Source organism: Drosophila hydei, unplaced genomic scaffold (assembly GCF_003285905.1).
Source record: "Drosophila hydei strain 15085-1641.00,03,60 unplaced genomic scaffold, DhydRS2 tig00000250-arrow-arrow-pilon, whole genome shotgun sequence".
Taxonomy (NCBI): Eukaryota; Metazoa; Arthropoda; class Insecta; order Diptera; family Drosophilidae; genus Drosophila; species Drosophila hydei.
This window is the reverse complement of record NW_022045696.1, coordinates 943,044-965,489: the sequence shown is the minus strand read 5'-3', so window position 1 is coordinate 965,489 and position 22,446 is coordinate 943,044. Positions and strand designations below refer to the sequence as shown.

Here is a 22,446-nt window from a genome sequence, read left to right as displayed (position 1 = left end):
CTTCAACAGTTTAGAAACTACAAAGAAAACCGATTTATTATCTATTTTAAAGCAATTCCGCTTTAAATTTTAATGCATTAATCGAGATTTCTGCTGTAATCACTTAATACTACTTAAATGCTAGTTGTTAATTAATTTTTAGCCTCAGTTAATACGCAAATACATTTGAAATGATTTTTCAGCACTTCCTTGAATTGCATATCATTTCAAAATAATGAAATACATACATATTAAATGAAATTGAGTTGGCCTAGAGCATTAAGCCGCTGCTGCTTGCAACTGCCAACTGATGCAAGATTCATTATTTACAGCCACATCACAGTGCGTGTGTGTGTGTGTGTATTCTGCACCAACAGAGCGGATGCAAGTTAATATAGTGTTCATCTACGGGTAGAGAATAAGTTTCTATTAAACCAATTACCGCATATCACGTCGCAAATTCCTTGTCAAATTTGCTTAGAGCTCAGGAATTTCGCAAAGTGCGTGCATATCTGTGATTCGCTTGGCTTTGGCTTTTACGAAATTGAAGTTGAATGCAAATATGAGCACAGGCCCCAAGCATCGTGTGAATGTAAACAGGGCTGCTGCTAATTGCCAAACACGCATATTGATGAATGACAACGAATACTATTATCGCAACAAATATATAACAAATTGTCAACAAAGCGTGCAACAGAATCACACTAGTTCTCTAATTAAAGACTTACGCGTAAGCTAACAAAAAACCGCCACATTTTCATCGCTAAACTGGTGCAGAACGTTGCATACCCTAAAGGAAAACATGTGTCACAGCCACGTTATGATAGAGTATATATAGAGCTATATCTCAAGATTATTAAAAACAAAGAGCGGCTGATGGAGCTAACAAAAATATACAAAATATCAAAATATCTTCTATATTTGTATCTCTTATAATAAGTATAAGGTTATAGAAATATATATTTAAATATATATTTTAAATTTGAAGGGCTAAGGTCAGATCGACTCAGCGTGTCGTCCTAATCAAGAGTATGGGGTCTGCCAAATAGAAATAATTATAAGCGCAATTTGCAGGGGGTGCAGGGTATCTCCTAGTCGGGTATACTCGACTAGCGCTTGCTGTTTTGGAACCTAGGCCTCATGTAGTGCATCGAATGCAACAAGACATTATTCATAGAGAAAAGGAAGTAAAAAGCTTAGCAAGTCATCATTACTCGGTTGTGTCTGTGGCTGGGCCAGGTCGTCCAGCCATCACGGGTTAATTAAAGCTGTAAACACAATTAGAATCTATCTTAGTTAAGCTCAATTTCCTGTCTTCATTTCGAATCATAAAGCCTTGTTTAATATGCTATAAATCAAATGCTGAAACTCGATACTTGCACCTGCCGAAGATGCTACATAATTACTAAGCCTCAATTCTTAAACTGTACCCTCTCTCCCTCTCTCTCTCTCTTTCTCTCTTTCTCTCTCTTTATTTGCATGCCCGCCTATACATCGTTCAGTGGTGGTCGTTAACCAGCAAATGCGCTCGACCACAAACCTATTGATTATAAACCTGGCCGTCTCGGACATACTCTTCGTCATCTTCTGCGTGCCGTTCACGGCCACCGACTATGTGCTGCCGGAGTGGCCATTTGGCAATTTGTGGTGCAAATTTGTGCAGTACATGATTGTGGTCACATGCCACTGCAGGTGAGTTGCCCTGGTTGTTCGGCAGGCGCATTACGACTTGTACTTTCCTGCCTTGCAGCGTCTACACTCTCGTCCTGATGTCCTTCGATCGCTTCCTGGCCGTCGTGCATCCCGTCACCAGCATGTCCCTACGCACCGAACGCAATGCCACTCTGTAAGTAACCAACCCCCACTCCAGTTCATATGGCACTTGTAACTGCGCCAATTAGTTCGGGCCTGCCCAGCAGAACCTGGCTCCCTCTGGCTAAGAGCCCATACATAATTATACTTATCAGATTCATAACCAGCCAGCCGACTATGCTTAACACGTTCACTTCAAATCTAATTCACATGCTTTGATGGGCTTAGTTTTTCCGATTGCTTTTCCATTCGAATCTAATTGAGCAACAATCTCCCTCCAGTTGGCTTCGACTGGAGGCTCTCATGGCTGCCCCACAACGAAACTATTTTGCAACAAATTTATGCAAATTTGATTTTGCTGCCTGCGCAGGCCGACATGCATTAAGCTGGAGTTAGAATTTAAGAAAACAACTAATTGGACATCAATTATCTGAGACATTTGCCTTCATTTGTTTCGTTGACACACACAGCGCCATTATGTGTGCCTGGATAACGATTGTGACAACTGCTATACCCGTTGCCTTGGCCCACTCGGTGAGGATCTATCAGTATCATGGACGCGCGGGCACCGCCTGCGTCTTCTCAACCGAGGAGGAGGTCTGGAGTCTGGTTGGCTTTCAGGTAAGTCAAGCAATTGATTGCACGCTTTGTGGCCTCTAATCTGGCTGTCGTTCGTACCGCTCCACTCGAGCTCTCTGCTCTCTGATTAATGTTGCCACATTATTCATGCCTCGCCGCCAAATTTGTCACTAGCTCGCGGCTCTGCACATGGAAATTGCGTGAAATTACAGAATAGCAACTTAAGTGACGTCTGCTCCAAAAGGAGACACAATTTCCACACAATTTATCGTGTGTGAGTGAGTGTGGGTGTGTGCGTGTGTGCGTGTGTGAGCACATATATATCGCTTATTGTTGCCGTAAACTCATATTTTCCAGAACTTGAAAGTAACTCGCAATATATTTGCTACTCACACACTCAGGCGACTCAGGCTCCAAGTGGAGTGACGAGCTCGACGGGAACAACAACAAAGCACTGACAGCGCCTTGCCCTGCACTGTGCAACAGGGATTAGTGCTAACGGAAGTTGTGTGCAACAATTGTACCGTTGGCTCAGAAGTTTCTTTATTCACAGATTAGCAACAGCAAACAAATCCTGACTTCGTAGCAGCTTATTATGATCTAGTTAAAGTCACTGATTGGAAAGTCTTGCCAGCCGAATGAGATCCGAGTGCTTTAATGACAATTTCTCTGGCTGTAAAGCTATTTCAGAGAAACCCTTTAGTGGCAAATCTATTTAGTTGTCAGCGTAGAGACGGATTATCCTGCTCTCGGCTCAAAGTTGGCGTCTTTAGCTAACTGCATTGTCTAACCACGTATTAAGTTTCAGCATTTGCAACAATTCCGCGAAGTGCTTTGATTGAAACTTGAACCACTGTGCAAACACCGTCACACACACACACACACACACACACAGACACAGACACACTGTCAACAATCCCTTGTTGTTTAGCAACAAACATTCAGACACGACCAGCAGACATCAGTTCCATTTAAGTCTGTGTGTGTGTGTGTGTGTGGAGCTAGCTCAGCCAGAGTATGAGCCAATGTACAACTTAATAATGCCGCAATTCCATACAAGGGAGCGTCAAATCGTAGTGTATATTGTGCAATTTAGTTGCCTCTCAAGGCTGGCAGCAACAATGTAGAAATACTAAGAACGCAGAGTTTTTCGCAACTCTGAAAACTTTAAGCCAAATCTCACGTATCTATGCAGTTATGAGATAAATGAATACGTAGTCCAGTTCACTCACCTCCTTGACTATTATAGTTGCATTCCTACTCTAGTGCTCACAATCGGAGGGGAAAGGAATGCAAAAGTCTAGAGAAAAGCAGCTCCAGTTCAGGCATTCAGGTCCCTGCTCAAGTGAGTGCATTGGGACGGACACGAATGGCTCTTAGCACCTTGGCCACGACAGGCACGAGGGCACGAGGGCACGAGCGGAGCGTAATCCAACATGGACTAGAACAACAATGCGGCGTGTCAGAGCAATTTTATGCCGGAAGGATGTTACACAGCTAGTCCGCACTTGTGGCCAATGAATGAACGCAAACAACATCAGCGACAACAACAAGGATAACACACTAACTGCAGTCGTCCGTCTATATACACATATGTGTGTGTGTGTGTGTGTGTGTGTGTGTGTGCGCGCCTATATGCCAGCACCCCGTGCTAATATGCACTTGTGGAGCTCGCGTCTAATGCTACTCATGGAGCAATTTACACGGCTCCATTCGCTGACATTGGCAAGGACAGAAACAGGAATAGTAGCAAGGATATGGAAAATGGGTCGATATGTTATGTCGTTGGCCTGGCAGAGCATATAAATCACAATTACTTTCAGGGCTAGCAAGTACTGTGACGCTCGAATACCCTGTAATCAGATGTAATAGACCAATTGACAGTCGGCGCATTCATAGAAAGACAGGGTATAGGCTGTTGTCAGCAGCAAGGCACATATAAGTATATATACAACGATTCATTATTATTATTATGTCTACAGGGTATCGCAGTGCGAATACTCAGAATTATCAGCCTCAAGTTCAGCCAACAAAGACTTTAAGTTAGTCCCTCGGCAAATAGTATTATCAGCTATTATTGTGCTGGCAAATGCAATTGCTTATATGGCAAAGTGAGTTAGGCTATATATAGAGGGTATTGCAGGTGCGACTTAACATTTCGCTGGCCAGCAAAGAGAACTTTTTGTATGACTGGGAGTTTTATTTGGTTTTGGTGTTTGTTTTGGTTTTGGACCCCCGAATGTCATGTTTCAATACTTTGTTGTTTTAGTTGTTGTTGTTGTTGTTTCTGTTGTTGTTGTCTGTTGACAAACAGTTGAGCATTTCGCTAGCAAATTTGGCGTTTCAATTTATTGCTCGCCCGCACATAAAAATGGATCAAACTTTTGACGCCTAAACGCAACACAGAAAATAAAACAAAAGAGAAAATATACGAGTAACATTCGACTAGCACAGCACACATACACACACACACACACACACACACACAGACACAAAGAAACATAATAGTAAGTATTTTCAAGCTGCAGGCCTGACTAGATGATACCCTGTAATGTATCAATCCAGTCAATTGCAGTTCTGCATGCAATATGGAAAACTATAAATAGACTTAATATATTGAGAAACTGATTGCATTTTGCCTTGAAAACGAAGGAATTCGAATGGATTTTCAGGGCCGACCCGCTTCAGCGGTCGCTTGTGCACAGGGCATGCTGTTGTCATCGTAAATAAATAATAAAATAAAACAAAGAGGGTAGAGCGGAAACAAAACACGCCTTGAATCTGCCCCATGTGGCAAGCACGGACAGAGCACTAGGCAACTTTACTTTAGTCCAAGTTTAGTTTAGTTCAGTTCAGTTCTTAAAGTTCTTTGTTTCTTGCAGTTGCGGCCATTAGTCGTTCAAGGCTTACCAGCTTTTCCTTTTCAATAAATGCAAAATACTTTTTCACTTCAAGTGAAATTGTTGAGTTTGTTAACGACTTATTTTATTAAATTCAAATTACTTATTGACAAGAAATTACTGCCTTTGGCAGCAAGGAAAGCGATTTTCAATGTTTAACATTTGAGAGAGGGACAAAGACAGAGTTCAAGCTAAATTTGGCTTGCACACACGCAAAATATAATATATATATTTAAAACTAGACAATATTTACCAAATTATTGATAGCTTCTTTTATTGAAATAACTTTGCTTTATGACTCAGTATATTAAGCCAATATTCGAGCATATTTATTATATATAATACTAATTATGTGTCTTGTGTCAATTTGGTCAGCTGCAATTCGAAATTTAGATTATTAATAACGAACTATCTATTATTGATGTCTTTTCAAGTCAGTTCCTAGCTGCCCTCTCTTCGTCCACTGACAATCATAACGACTCTGTGCGAATGGCTTTAGCAGCCTTTTCGCTCTCACTCAGCAACAATCGGTACTACGTTTCACGATAGCTATATTTGTCCCCCTCTCTCTCTCACAATACGAACCAACAATGAGTGGCAAGTAGCTAAGACGCAAACTCACTCGGATAATATTTAAGCAACAATTCTATGCAAGCTTCCAGTCTCACACTAATACTACTACAAAACTAAGAGCCAATCACGAATTAGGAAACTTAGAAAAAAATACTATGGTATTATTTTTACAGTATTATTTAATATTAGTTCCTTAAATTAGATTTGCTTATACATTTTTACATTCAACCATTTAAGAAACCAAACTAAATCACATTAACAATTTATTTATGCGAATGGCCTTAGCAGCCTTTTCGCTCTCACTCAGCAACAATCGGTACTACGTTTCACGACAGCTATCTTTGTCCCCCTCTCTCTCTCACAATACGAACCAGCAATAAATGGCGAGTAGCTAAGACGCAAACTCACTCGGATAATATTTAAGCAACAATGCTATGCAAGCTTCCAGTCTCACACTAATCTACTACAAAACTAAGAGCCAATCACGAATTAGGAAACTTAGAAAAAAATACTATGGTATTATTTTTACAGTATTATTTAATATTATTTCCTTAAATTGGATTTGCTTATACATTTTTACATTCAACCATTTAAGAAACCAAACTTAATTACATTAACAATTTATTAAACAAGTTATTGAAGTTGTTTTCAGTTTAAATAAGTGCATCTAAAACGTAAAGTGTTTTGCCTAATTGAATAATCTTCCGAATAGTTTGTTTAAAGTTGCCAAAACAAATACAAAACTTGGCACAATAAAAATAAAATTAGTTCGCTGGCCAAATAAGGGGCGCACATTTGAAGTTAATGCTGCTATGTATCGCTTTGAAGGAATTTATGTTGCCAAACACTTTAAATGATGGACCATAACGTGTGTGTAGATGGCACATGCAAATATGCACAGTCATAACTATATAGAAAGTTTGAAACAGCATAAAACTTCGCCTGTCGACTGGGTCGTCTCAGAATTGTAGGCCATAGTCGGAATGGCCCTAGATTGAGCTTCATATGCACGCAGTGAAACTTAACTATAAAGCGAAATGAGCTGGCCCAAGCTGGGGAGCGTTTCGACAGCTCTCGCATAGACACAACTTGTAGGCACAAAAACTTTTTTGCGCGCCTTTAAACTTTATGAGCCGCCCAATAAAAAGCAATAAACTGAAGTGTGTGCCATATGACAGACGAGGGCGTTAGAGTAGCGGCGGCTGGGGGAGTTTGGAGTGGGCGGGGGAGGCCTTTGTGGCACCGGGGACCGGAACGAGTCGTTAATATTTGGCGTGCTCAAATTGCGCCTGGGATTTGGTCTTAGCAACTGTCGCGCCTGCTGTCACTCAACCAAATTAATCAAGTTGAGCGCGCGACGGCTTCACGCGCTTTATTAGCCCTACTTTTCCGGGCATGGCCATGTTAAATATTGAAATGATTAAATTAAAGTTTCAATAGTTTTGCCAAGCCTGCCGCCACACAGAGCAACAGAAGTCTCAGCGGAGCCAAGTTTATAGAGAATTCCAACTTCATTAGGAATTTCTTTTAAATGTCAATATTGGCAAAGATTCTAACTTCCTTTTGGCTATTTCAAAACCAAAGTTTTAATGTGAAAAACTGGCTTTATCTTGAATCTTCGTAACTCCTGCTGGCAGCTGACGTATGCCATCGTCAAAATGGCCGCTATCCATGAATCGATCTACTTTTTGACTTGCTCATAATTGGCGAAAGCCTGGTCAGCCAGGTCATGTTGCATCGACCCGAACAGATGCGAATCGAAAGGTGCAATGTCAAGCATGAGCAAGTTGCAAAGTAACTTTGTCTTGCCTTGCGGCATATTGCGTTATCTTCTGGCCATGAATACGAGGCTTGACCGTGGCAAGGTTTTCGTTTATCGCCTGTCACATTTCGTTGCAGAAGCCCCCATCTTGGAGAAGTGCAGGGCAGCTGGTCAACGTGTCTCAGTTTCAGTTCATGCGCCAGCAAATTTTCACCTTTCCATTTGTTTAGCGCAGCAGCCAACAATTGCTCTGCTGCTAGGCTCCTCTTGCTTGCTGTGGTACTGTACTTCTACTACAATGTACTACATATGCTCTACTTCTAACTGTCATTCTTTGCCTTTATTTTTTCTGTCCAGAAAGCCAAGAGTTGCCAACGAAAATTCTTTAAATTTCCAAATACTTTTGCGAGCTGTTCCTGCCTTTGAGATGGATCTTCCATGAGCGTAGCCTTCTCATACCCAAACTCCGTGTCGTGTTTTCTCTCTCTTTAACATCAAATTCCCCGCATAAACACATGATCTGGCATGAACGTTGATTTTTTGTTCATTTTGTTACTGATTTTCTTTGTTAAAATGCTGAAAACACAATTTCTGCTTCTTTATTTCGTCAATTTCATATTTCTCTAGTCTGCTTCAAAGCAGGCAGGAAGCAGGCTATAGGCATATGAGGCAGGTTACACAATACATGTTTTTATCGTCATCATCATCATCATCATGAGCATCAACATCATCATCATCATCATCATCATTTCGCTATGCCGCCTGTCATTGCAAACAACTTCCTTTGCAATTTACACTTTAATTAATACGTCAGGATTGCAAAACAATCGCAACATTTGCAGCGTTCCGCTCATTTCATGGCATTCACGATAAATGTGTGGGGCGAACTGGAGCGGAGTGTGGCATTTGGCATTCTGGCAGCTCCTTTCAGGCGCAAATGTCAGTGCAGATTATGCCTCGTCGTCGTCTGTCGCCGATAACACGGGACATGCTCATTGGCCATGGCGTGTAATACGCACGGCCAAAGTGATTCCAATTCCGGCGCTGTCGGCCATTTTGCCATATGACTGAATGAAATGTAACCCAAACACACCCACTGCCAGCGTGCTGGATGGTTTGGGTCATGCCAACGATTATTAACAATTGGGCCATGCGCGATTTCCTTTAGCCTCGTTTCATCTGGCTTTGCCGTTTTCCATTTCATTACATTTGCCCACCTTTAGCTTTTTTGTATTGGTTAAGCATTTCATTGAAATTTACAATTCGCCGACGATTACTAGGCGCATCAAGCACCAGACTGCGACCCGGATCCGTATCCGAATCCGGATCCGCACCCGAGCCTGCGCCCATCTCCAGCCCATTTTGCCAGCGTCTACTTATTGCATGCTCAACCGCTGAGTGTGTTTTATTGTTTTCCCCACAGCCGGCGCTGCAGCCTCTCGGCCCTTTTAATCGTTTACACTTGGCTAGCGGCTTTTTGCCAGCTCAAAGCTACTTGAAACTTATCGCGCCACGAATGAATTACAAGCCCGATTCAGGTCCGTTCAGTTAATGCTGCTGCGGCTGCTGCAGCTGCTGAATTTTGTTCATCGATTACCACAAGCTGAATCCAACAATAAGTCTCGTTAAAACCGCAGCACTCACGCGCATTTTATTTTATATTAATATATCGAACCATTTTGCAACACTGTAGCCAGGCAACAAATACTTTTCAACACTTATTATAATTATTAAGAAATACCTCACCTTGATAGCATTGCCATATATTGCAGCTGCTTCATATTTTATATTTCGTGCACTTTAAAAGCCAAAAAAAAATCGTTTATCAACACTGCTTCTGCTTTTCTTAGTTACAGGTGTTGCATATCTACCAACTCGCTAGTAAAAAGTTAAGACTATGAAATGTTTCACTTTACTAGACTTAGAGCAGTCTAATTTGACATCTCTCAAACCATTTTCCAACACTGGCAACAGCAGTTATAGCTTTTTTTCATGCATCATTTTCGTCTTGGAATTACGCATTTTACAAACTCACTTTAAATCTGCTTAACATATATTTTAGAGACTTTATCAACACTGAACTCCAGCAAGTGCTATCCAACACTGCTTTTATATAATGAAAGCCCAGCATCTGGCAGCTGTCTCCTTTTAAACAGCCCAACAATAGAGTATTTTCATGTCTGATTATTATTTCGAAGCTTAACCCAATGAGTCTTAAAATAAGAACAGATTCAGAGATTAGTTTGGCATTAGCTCAAGCTAAGACCTCAACCCGATTGCCATAAGGTAGCAAAACCCATATTTGGCTTTATCTTTAGCTTATTGGCAATGATTTAAGGCGTCGGCTTTAAGGCGTTTCTAGGCAAAAGATTAAGTGTGAATTTGTTTGACAACGGCTGAAGTAGGCACGGAATATTTTGAGCAATATTAGTGTCGGTCAGAATTAGAGGAAAACGGATGTCGGACTGTGCCCCGTCCCATGTATGCGCCGCCTGGTGTTTGTTATCCTGTATCTGGTAACTGTTATCTGGTATCTGGTATCTGGTATCTGGCCAGCCTTACGGTTCGCTGCTTTTGGCAATCTCAAATGCAAAAACAAAAGCCGCTGACATGGCACCAGATGCCGCAGCACTCAAAGCCAACAGCGGAGGGGGCGGTGGGCGCAAGTTCGAAAGGGACTTAAGATTCGAAATGGCCGCTGGTCGTGGCCAACAACTGTCGCCAGTTGCTTATTTTTGGCATTGTCTTTTTTACTTTTAAATTTATTTTATTAAGCCATTTGCAAGTGATTCCACGTTGCAAATTAACATTCGAAATAGTGTTTATTTTGTTTTTGACAGGACGCACGGGAAAACAAACCGAGCTGCGACAAACGAAAACAAGTTCAAAGTGCCCCCGACGGTTGTGCCCGACTTGAAGGTACTCATACTCCTCCTACTCATACTCATGCTCGTGCATACCCGACTTGTAGATGAGCATTAATGCTTTCCTACTGCCTTATCGATGGTCGGGTATGCTTGACTCAAGGATACTTACTACACAAACGTTTTTCCTTACCCATACTTGGGTGTGCCCGACATGAAGGTCCTCATCACCTAAACGTTGATGCTTCCCCTGATCTCTCCCTATGCTCGGGCATACCCAACTTGAAGATACTCAATACGGAATCATTGATGCTTCCCGCTCTTATCGATGGTCGTATGCTCGCTGATGGTATGCTCGACTCGCAGATACTTACTAGCTAAACGTAGATGCTTCTCTTCTGTGCCGATGCTCGATTGTGTCCGACTCAAAGATTCTTCCTAGACTCTGGTCTTGTCCGGCTCGCACTCAAAGTTGCTGCTTCCTTTCCTCCCGGGTATAATCGACTCGAAGATACTTACTACCTAAACGTTGCTGCTTCCATTCCTACTTGGCTGAATTGTAGGAATTGACAGCCTTCAACTAAGGCCAAATACAAATATTTGTCGCTTTTGTAAACATTTCACAAATAACCTATATATTTTGCCATAAAGAGTCCTTGGAACTGTAGCACTAACGGACCAGCTGCTGGCTGACACAACATCAGCATGCCCATTTCATTGAGTGTACTTTGAGAGTGGGCGAAGGTGTATGAAAACTTAAAGCCACTCTCACATGCTTTTAAGCCAAATTCCATAAGATGTTGAGTGTAGTCGCATCTCTGTAGAAGACAAAGCTGTTAAGCCTAATGGGCAGTATTTGGCTGCTCTGTTGCCAATTTGAGTTGTGTTTTCTTTAAAAGAGACCTCAATAAAAGGTGCTTTTTTTAGAGGCTTACAGCTTTGAATTGGCTACATTGCTCTATTTGAAAATTTATTGAACAACTGAGAGTTGGTTTTTGCTGAACTTGCCTTGACATTTTTTATGGATTACATAAATTATTATATTACATAAATTATTTATATTTTTATCAAAATTTTTGGTGCGTCTTAGTTGCTGGCTAAGTCATCGCTTCAAAGGTCTTCAAAGGTGATGGTTGTGAATATTTATGTTTCAGATAGCGCCTTGGCAGTCACAAAGCCAAAGTCATATTTAAACATTAATGCCATAAAATTGCCTCTATAATAAAGTCTATTTTATTGATATTAAAGATATATATTTCTTTAGTTTATTATGACTTAAGTTTATGTAACTTCAAAAATAAATTCGACAAACCCACAAAAAATGTATTTAGACATTCTTTAGCCTGTCTGCTGACCCTTGAAGCTTACAGCTGGCGTCTGCAAATGAGCTTAGAAAGAAATATTTTGGGTTGTCTAATCTAAATGCTAGGCATTTTTTGAATCGCAGCCAATAGTGACCTAAAAGCCTATATATATATATATATATATATATGGGTGCGTGGGGTCTGGCACGCGTATACTCAAATACCTTGGCAAAATATTTCCAACTTAACTTGTTTTGAACTTGCAGGTACTTTTATTAACTATTTAACAGCCACATGAAATTCCGTTAACAAGGAAAATACTTTGCAAATTTGTTGCACGCCGGGACCTGGCAGCTCTTAAGACACAGTCTGTCTGCGTCGAAGTTTTTAGAGTTTTATTGCAGCACTTTAAGGACTCTTTGATTGTTGTCCATTGGCAATAATTTTCCATTTCCTTTTCATTGCAGGTTTCGTTCTTCTTGTCTTCGTATGTGGCCCCATTGACATTGATTTGCTTCCTCTACATGGGCATGCTGGCGCGATTGTGGAAGAGTGCGCCTGGCTGCAAGCCATCGGCCGAATCGCGGTGAGTTAAGACAAGTTCAAATATTGCGTATACGCCGTGTGTAGGCAAGAACAAGAGATGCTCATGTTTGGATTTGCTATTGGTATTGGCATGACGAGCCTGAGGGTCCCTTGTTCCTTGCTTGTTGACTTCACACACGCACACACACACACACACATTCGAGCGCGCGTGTACACACACGGCGACAACGGCACCTGCCCCATTCACAATGATGAATGCCCTTTTACTACGCCACCAAGTGGAGAGCTTCGTGGCCGCAGCTCATAAATTTTTAAGTACTCTTTCCTTTCTTTCTCCCCTTCTCTCTCTCTCTCTCTCACTCTGTTACTTTTACTCTTGTTTGTTTGTTATGCCTTCTTCCTTTCCCTGTTCAATGTGATTTTCCAATTTTCATTTGTTGCACGCCCAAAAATATTTGATTTTATTTTTGTTATTTTACAAACTGAGCTCGCCATAATCGTAAATAATTAACTCGGGCTTAACAATCGAGAGCTTTTATTGTCCTATGGCTTTGCTGCTTTCATGAAATTCTGCGAATATCTAAAGCCTGTTTTTTTAGAGCTTCATAACTTTTAGTTGACAATACGGCTTTATTTGACATGCCATTAACCATCAGATAGTTGTTTTTTGTTGAGCTTGGCTTGACATTTTATTTTGAATAGACTAAAATAATATATAAAAATTACGCTTGAAAATGTGAAAATTTGTATCAAAATAATAAATTTGTTCGCCAAACTTGCCATACTTCATCCATTTCACGGCGTACATAATGATTAAGAATAATTTTAATTAAATTGTAGTGTCATGAACATTTCTATACAACAAAGCTCTTTTTGTTGATATTTAAAATGTTTTTTTTTTAATTATTTATGAATTAAACTTGTGTAATTTAAAAAAAAAAAATAAAATAATCACAGAAATGTTTTCAAGCTCAGATTTGGACAAGCGCTGAAATACTAGAAGTTTTAAGCCATAAATTGAAGCAAATGAATATGAAATTGCATGAATTGAATGTGAATAGACTCGCTGAGAATGGTTACATCTGACCTCTGCATAAGACTAAAAATACTGTCAAGTCTATTGATAATCTTAATAATATTTGTTTCTATTTATTACATTAAGTTATTTTTATTATATATAGGACTCATTTTATAGATTTTTAAAAGTATTTTTTAGTATTTTTTTTTTATATTGAGAAAAGCACAGACAAGCCACTTACTATTATTCGGCATCTGCCTTGAAATCTTTGTTATATTCTTGACTAAGCTGAGCTGTGCTCAGCCCATAAAATTCAATAAAGAAATCAAGTTTATTTCATGCTTTTATATAACCAGCCAAAAAAAATAATATTAGCTCAGATTTTAGCTTTGAGCAGGGTATTCAAACAGTCACAAACTTCGTCTTACTCGCGAAACTATTGACACAAAGCCAAGCAACCAAGTTTACAGACACCAAGAGGCAGAGTTTGTGCTAGTTCTCTGTGAAATCTTGCCTGCAAAAAATGAAGAGAGAGTTATGGACGTCTGATATTCTATGCTGCTCTTGGATATAGTAGAAAAAGTTGACAATTTTTTATGATTTCCCTAACTGATTCAACACGCCTCGGTTCTATTTTTAACGAATCATTGAATCAGTGCAAATTCCACTCAGGCAATCGCAATGCTATGCAATGCTCGAAATGCATTTTCCGCTAACATGCACAAACGGGATTCAAGTTCAATCAAAGTGTTATTTAATCAAAAAAAATATATATAAATATATACAGTTGAGGGTCAGGAAGCTATAAAGTACCTGGTAAAGGAAAAAAAAGATGTAAAGGATGCCATACAAAGAGAACAAATAAAATAATAGCCTTCGTGACTTTGTGAATCGCAAAACACATTTTAAATTGCGTTTTTAAGCCATAAACCCAATGACTACACTTGTGAAGGGTAAATCAATTTGTGGATTCGTTTGGCATTGCACTTTGCCTTGAAGTCCGTTGAGATATCTTTTGAACTTTGGCTATTTGAATACTCTACTCTCAATTTGAATTATACAGGGTATCCCTTAGGACGTCGACACTGTCGAATGCAGTCGTATTTGTTATTTTGCCGCTCGACTTTAAAGCGCGCCACACGCTGCGTATGCGTGATGTGCTGCTTTGTCGCAGCCAAATCAAAAATCCAATTCCGCATTATGCCTGCATTACTGCCGCACAACATTTGATTGTAGGACGTGTGTGCGTGGGTGTATGCTTATAAATGAGTATTTCTATATACCTACCACAGACACAAGCATGCTTACATGCCTAGATATGTACGTATATGGGCATCGAGTGCATATGCAAATTGCGCATACGCCGCGTGACGCATTTGTGCATTTGGCGTTAGCAATTGCTGCCAACGGCCTGCACCAGCATTGGCTGAGTTCATAAATCAGATTGCGTATGCCAATATTTATTTTCCTTTTTAGACACACATCCACATGCATAATCATGCAAACATGTAATATAACATATCAAATATATACCCTCTTATCTTATCTTATCTTCTCTCTTCCAGCAAGGGCAAGCGACGCGTTACACGTATGGTTGTTGTTGTGGTCCTCGCCTTTGCCATCTGCTGGTTGCCCATACACGTGAGTAGCACAGCTCTATAAGATCGAAGGGATATAGAAAGCCAGCCGAGGTCTATTATCCGTTAAGTCTTCACAAACTATTTTAGTCAAAATAACGAAAAACTCAAAATCAAACGAGACGAGACACATCGATAAATTAATATATCGAGAAATTTATAATTCGATAAATGGGCGAATCTATCAATTTATGTATCGATCAATTGATTTATCGATAATATGATATATTGATAAATTGGTATATTTATCAATTTATAATTCGATAAATTTATATAGCAGATAAATTGATATATCGATTTGCTTACATTATATTGGTATATTGGTATATTGGTATATTGATATATTGGTATATTGGTATATTGGTATATTGGTATATTGGTATATTGGTATATTGGTATATTGGTATATTGTATACTTGGTCTATTGGTATCTTGGTCTCTTGTCTTGGTCTCTTGGTCTCTTGGTATCTTGGTCTTTGGTCTCTTGGTCTCTTTGTCTCTTGGTCTCTTGGTCTCTGGTCCTTGGTCTCTTGGTCTCTTGGTCTCTTGGTCTCTTGGTCTCTTGGTCTCCTTGGTCTCTTGGTCTCATTGGTCTCTTGGTCTCTTGGTCTCTTGGTCTCTTGGTCTCTTGGTCTCTTGGTCTCTTGGTCTCTTGGTCTCTTGGTCTCTTGGTCTCTTGGTCTCTTGGTGGTCTCTTGGTCTCTTGGTCTCTTGGTCTCTTGGTCTCTTGGTCTCTTGGTCTCTTGGTCTCTTGGTCTCTTGGTCTCTTGGTATCTTGGTCTTGGTCTCTTGGTCTCTTGGTCTCTTGGTCTCTTGGTCTCTTGGTCTCTTGGTCTCTTGGTCTCTTGGTCTCTTGGTCTCTTGGTCTCTTGGTCTATTGGTCTCTTGGTCTCTTGGTCTCTTGGTCTCTTGGTCTCTTGGTCTCTTGGTCTCTTGTCTCTTGGTCTCTTGGTCTCTTGTCTCTTGGTCTCTTGGTCTCTTGGTCTCTTGGTCTCTTGGTCTCTTGGTCTCTTGGTCTCTTGGTCTCTTGGTCTATTGGTATCTTGGTCTCTTGGTCTATTGGTCTATTGGTCTCTTGGTCTCTTGGTCTCTTGGTCTTGGTCTCTTGGTCTCTTGGTATATTGGTCTCTTGGTCTCTTGGTCTATTGGTTCTTGGTCTATTGGTCTATTGGTATCTTGGTATATTGGTCTCTTGGTATCTTGGTCTCTTGGCCTATTGGTCTATTGGTCTCTTGGTCTCTTGGTCTCTTGGTCTCTATTGGTCTCTTGGTCTCTTGGTCTCTTGGTATATTGGTATTGGTATATTGGTATATTGGTATATTGGTATATTGGTATATTGTCTCTTGGTCTCTTGGTCTCTTGGTCTCTTGGTCTATTGGTCTCTTGGTCTCTTGGTCTCTGGTATTGGTCTCTTGGTCTCTTGGTATATTGGTCTCTTGGTCTCTTGGTATATTGGTCTCTTGGTCTCTTGGTCTCTTGGTCTCTCTTGGTATATTGGTCTCTTGGTCTCTTGGTCTCTTGGTCTATTGGTCTCTGTCTATTGGTCTCTTGGTCTATTGGTATATTGGTATATTGGTCTATTGGTCTCTTGGTCTCTTGGTCTCTTGGTCTATTGGTCTCTTGGTCTCTTGGTCTCTTGGTCTCTTGGTATATTGGTCTTTGGTCTATTGGTCTCTTGGTCTCTTGGTATTGGTCTCTTGGTATCTTGGTCTCTTGGTCTCTTGGTCTCTTGGTCTCTTGGTCTCTTGGTCTCTTGGTCTCTTGGTCTCTTGGTCTCTTGGTCTCTTGGTCTCTTGGTCTCTTGGTCTCTTGGTCTCTTGGTCTCTTGGTCTCTTGGTCTCTTGGTCTCTTGGTCTCTTGGTCTCTTGGTATCTTGGTCTCTTGGTCTCTTGGTCTCTTGGTCTCTTGGTCTCTTGGTCTATTGGTCTCTTGGTCTATTGGTCTCTTGGTCTATTGGTCTCTGGTCTCTTGGTCTCTTGGTCTCTTGGTCTCTTGGTCTCTTGGTCTCTTGGTCTCTTGGTCTCTTGGTCTCTTGGTCTCTTGGTCTCTTGGTCTCTTGGTCTCTTGGTCTCTTGGTCTCTTGGTCTCTTGGTCTCTTGGTCTTGGTCTCTTGGTCTCTTGGTCTCTTGGTCTCTTGGTCTCTTGGTCTCTTGGTCTCTTGGTCTCTTGGTCTCTTGGTCTCTTGGTCTTGGTCTCTTGGTCTCTTGGTCTCTTGGTCTATTGGTCTCTTGGTCTTGGTATCTTGGTCTCTTGGTCTCTGGTCTCTTGGTATATTGGTATATTGGTATATTGGTATATTGGTATATTGGTATTATTGGTATATTGGTATATTGGTATATTGGTATATTGGTATATATTGGTATGGTATATTGGTATATTGGTATATTGGTATATTGGTATATTGGTATATTGGTATATTGGTATATTGGTATATTGGTATATTGGTATATTGGTATATTGGTATATTGGTATATTGGTATATTGGTATATGGTATATTGGTATATTGGTATATTGGTATATTGGTATATGGTATATTGGTAATTGGTATATTGGTATATTGGTATATTGGTATATGGTATATTGGTATATTGGTATATTGGTATATTGGTATATTGGTATATTGGTATATTGGTATATTGGTATATTGGTATATTGGTATATTGGTATATTGGTATATTGGTATATTGGTATATTGGTATATTGGTATATTGGTATATTGGTATATATGGTATATTGGTATATTGGTATATTGGTATATTGGTATATTGGTATATTGGTATATTGGTATATTGGTATATTGGTATATTGGTATATTGGTATATTGGTATGTATATTGGTATATTGGTATATTGGTATATTGGTATATTGGTATATTGGTATATTGGTATATTGGTATATTGGTATATTGGTATATTGGTATATTAGTGTATTAGTATATTGGCATATTTTTTGCCAGCCTCTTTAGCATTTCAAAGTCGCACACTTCAAATTGAATTGAAGCAGCAACAGCTGGATCTGGAGCTGTAGGTGGGGCTATGCCTTGGCTGCTGGGCAAACAGAAATAGAAAACAGAAGCCAAAGACAAGAACTGGGTAAATAGGGGATACACTTGCGGAAACTCGAACATACTCGGCGCAATTGTGGACGTCATTAGGCGACAAATTGACATTTTCTCTTAGTAAATGGTCGCAATTATTTGCTCGAATGTTGAATAAGCGAAAACGCTGCTGACATTTGCGACATTTGCCTCATTTGTGAAAGTGTTTGCATAAAATCAATGCGCTTACAAATTGCAAATGCAATATACAAATTGCAAATCACAAGCACACACAGAGAGGCAGCAGATACGGCGACGGAAACGGAAATAGCTGAGACTGTGATTGATATGGAGAACGAGAACTAATGATGTGCAGCAATTGCAGAATCTATAATGCATTGATTGCCACCAATTGGGGCATGTTGCAGGTTATACTGGTACTGAAGGCGCTCAACATGTACGGCGGGACCCACCTAACTGTCATCATTCAGATCATATCCCATGTGCTGGCCTACACCAACTCCTGCATCAACCCCATACTCTACGCCTTTCTGTCTGACAACTTCCGCAAGGCTTTCCGCAAGGTAAGCGAAATGATTATAATTTGATCAATTTGAATTTAATCTACGTATATAAATAGTTAAATAAGAACAGTTACTAAGTCTTTAAAAAAGAAAGTTAAGTATTTGAATCAATGTTCAGTTCAGCTCAACAGACGTTTTGCTTGAGAAGAAACAATGGAAGGACAGACAAAGAGACGAACAGATAGACTGACAAGTGCACAGACAACAAATGAACAATCGAAGCAACAGTCGGACGGACGGACAAGCTGACATACGAACAAGACAGTGGAAGGAACAAATGATGGGCAAAACAGCCAGACGAATAAGCTGATGGACATAAGTATATAGGTGAAACGACAGCTAAACAGATGAGCATACGAACGATCAATCGCATACGGTCAACTGATCGGACGGATCTGTCGAACGGATCTGTCGAACGGATCTATCGGACGGATCTGACGGACGGATCTATCGGATGGATGTCGGACGGATCTATCGGACGAATCTATCGGACGGATCTATCGGACGAATCTATCGGACGGATCTGACGGACGGATCTGTCGGACGAATCTATCGGACGGATCTGACGGACGGATCTGTCGGACATATCTGTTGGACGGATCTGTCGGCCGGGAAAACAGACCGAGGACGGAAACGTCGCATGCGGATGAATATATATTGGATGCATATAAGCAAGATTAAGCAAGAAAGAAAGAAAGAAGTGCATCTAAATCGATATATAACTTAATATCTTTAAGGCTATAATTTAATGGACATAATATTATCCTTCGCACTGACCTTTGACTTCAAACTGACTTGGCATAAAGACAAGACATCAAAAACGGCCTAACCTTCTCAATCTAACTCTAAATTACCGCTACACTGCACACTCTTATAAATCCCTGCTTCAGGCTATAAGGAGATACAATTGGGGTACCTACCGCTCCTTACTAACACGACTCATCGGAGGTTGTACTTTCGTTAGGTATTACCAATCATGCACAATCAGGCACTAGACTCATGCTCACACTCAGGGACGAGAGGACTAAAGAAGACACTTTCTAGACCGATTACTAATCGAACATAACGCTTCTTAAGTCTGAGCTCATGCAGAATAAATTCATTTATATCCATATATATCTAAATATATATATAAATATATACATCTTTATTCCATGTCAGGTCGTCTGGTGTGGCAGCCCGCCGCCAATTGTGACCAACCAACAGATGACGAAGACCACAAGAACTGCGACCGGCAATGGCACGTCCAACATAGAAATGCTCTAAGCTGGTAAGCTACACGGCCTAAGCCCAGTTATTAAGAACGTTTAACTAATGCTTACTCTTTCTCACTCTCCCCCTCTCTGTCTCTCTCTCTCTCTCTCCTTGCCTCAATCTATGCAGCTGGCTAGTCTGGAAAATAAATGGGCGATTTGTGCGCAGCGCGACCGCAAAATGCCATTAAACAGTTTTTAACTAAAATTAATGCAGTTGCTGTTGCAGTTGCAGTTGCAGTTGCAGTTGCAGCTAATGCAAATGTTACACGATCTGCATATTTCATATAGCTACAGACCCGCTATATGATTCGATTTCGATATGGATTTCGACTCGACCCTATAACACGACTAGCTGACTAAGTGTCAGTTTCATTTAGTTTGCATTTTATTTATTTGTGCCGTCTGAATGACGTCAATTTATCAGCTATAAATCCCATTCAAAGTGCTTAAGAAACTGTCAAAGTAGTGCAGATATATAACTTCTATATATCTATATATAACAAATAAATATATATATATATATATAAATATACCCACAGCACATGCTCCTTCTTTCCCTTTATCGTGAACTCTGAATAACTTAGATGAATCTAAAATCTGAAAATGGAACATTTATAAATTCTATGCATAGCAAATTACTGGATATATATATGTGACTATTATAGAAGCGACTATATACCTATAAATTACTCCAACTCTCATCTAGTGAGAGATGGAGATATGCTCAAGAAGCAAGCGAAATATTGCTATTTTGATAAACTGAAATGAACTCGACTCGCACTTGAAAGATTCTCTCTTTAAATTAAATTTAAATAAGCTCGATTCGTTCGCACTTGAAAGATTCTCCAAATAGACGTATTTTCGGTTTGATCATACTTGTAATTTAGTTCTTCAAGGCAAGAAACAATTTCAAATAAATTTAAAATTTACATTCATATATTATTTTTCTTCATGACTTGTTGAAACAGTTTTGAAATATATTGAAATATATTTAAAAATGCAATCCTTAACAAGGCCTTCAAGTAGCCTCAGGTGGGAAGTTCGCTATATTATTTAAATAAATTTTATAGGAAACATATTCAAAGATTATTTTTCGTCAGGACTGATTCAAGTTTGTTTCGAATATATTGAAATATATTTGGAGATCAGATCTTAAAAATTCATTTTCCTCATGATTAACTGAATTCTGTTGTAAATGGTTTGATCATACTTGGAATGGACTTCAGGCAGGTAAAAATTCAAATAAATATAATAAAATATATACTCATTATCTTCATGACATATTGAATATTTCAAACATAATGAAATATATTTGGAATTTACAATAGACTTTTGCAATAGATTTCTAGGCCTGCAGGCTCAACAGAGACATAAGCATAAATTCTGTCTCTCAGTTGACATCTCTCAAAGCTGATGAATATATGAAGAAAATGAATAATACAAAGAATATTCCAGTTATGTATATAATTCATTTCATAGGACAGATTTAAAGAGCGCAGATAAAACACTGAAAGAAATCAATTTATCAAAATGCAAATTCGTAAAATTCAGTTAATTGCAGTATATATTATCTATGCATATATATATATATATATGTGTGTGTGTGAATTTACTTATATGTGTATCTAAATGTATTGAAAAAAAAAACAAACAAAAAAAATATTGTTAAAATGAAAATTAAAATGAAAATGAAATTATATAAAAATGAAAAGCTGTCGCATTAAAAGTGAACACAGATAATTGATGAATGTGACAAATTTATGCAAATGCCGTTTACAGTTACTGATAAAAGCAGGTAACAAAAATGCGAATCGATTGGCAATTGGATTGCAATGCTAATTGGACAAGGACTCAACTAGTTGGAGCTGCTTCTACTCACACTCCACATACACATACATATAAATATATGTGTATCTTAAGAGCGGCAAGGAAATGTGATTTAAGAAAGCAAAGAGAAAACTATTTAATAGAGCTCGTGGCTGGAATCACATTTGCGGTTCAATTGCAATAACTACAATAACTATTGGCAAACAAAAAAATATATATCTGCATATATACACTTATCTATGTATTTACTTAATATATTTACGCGAGAATTGTTCCATTGGAATTGGGGTTCCTATTAAAGAACGAACCAAAAGCAGGCTAAGTCCTGCTGTAAATTCAAATTCAAACTAGTCCATTAACTATACAAAAGAACAAACAATTTATATAAATACACAAATATATATATATATATATATATATCTACATATATATTAGCTGTATGAACCATTGTTAGTTGTTAAGCTTCCACGTTATATTCGCTAAGATAAGCTCTGTTAGCTCTAATAACTCTAACTGCAAGTCAAATTTGCCGCCAGCTGTTATATTCCAAACACGAGTATTTGGTCTAAGCTTTCGCTCAATTCATTTTTTAGTTCAAATACAGTTCAAAAATAATATTTGCTTCTTGCTAAAGTTTTTAATTTTTGTAACGTTTTGTAAATTTTTGGATTTTTAGAAGCCCTTATCAGAATTCAATCCATATGCTCTCTCTCAGTTGGACTTGCGCAAATCTTAACCAAACGACGAATTTAGACTAAAATGAAAAA

General features: G+C 39.2%; 1 protein-coding gene across 1 annotated transcript in view; it reads left to right on the top strand.

Moving 5' to 3' along the window:
- LOC111604728 (allatostatin-A receptor) overlaps nt 1-20,076 on the top strand; it is a 64,992-nt gene extending 44,916 nt beyond the window's left edge. Inside the window, exons 3-10 of the mRNA XM_023322900.2 lie at nt 1,482-1,671; nt 1,730-1,825; nt 2,262-2,412; nt 12,241-12,359; nt 14,903-14,978; nt 18,441-18,596; nt 19,758-19,866; nt 19,980-20,076. Of these exons, the coding sequence (XP_023178668.1) occupies nt 1,482-1,671; nt 1,730-1,825; nt 2,262-2,412; nt 12,241-12,359; nt 14,903-14,978; nt 18,441-18,596; nt 19,758-19,862 (893 nt within the window). The 3' untranslated portion in view covers nt 19,863-19,866; nt 19,980-20,076. The remainder of the gene's footprint in view (nt 1-1,481; nt 1,672-1,729; nt 1,826-2,261; nt 2,413-12,240; nt 12,360-14,902; nt 14,979-18,440; nt 18,597-19,757; nt 19,867-19,979) is intronic.
- The last annotated feature ends 2,370 nt before the right edge of the window (nt 20,077-22,446 follow it).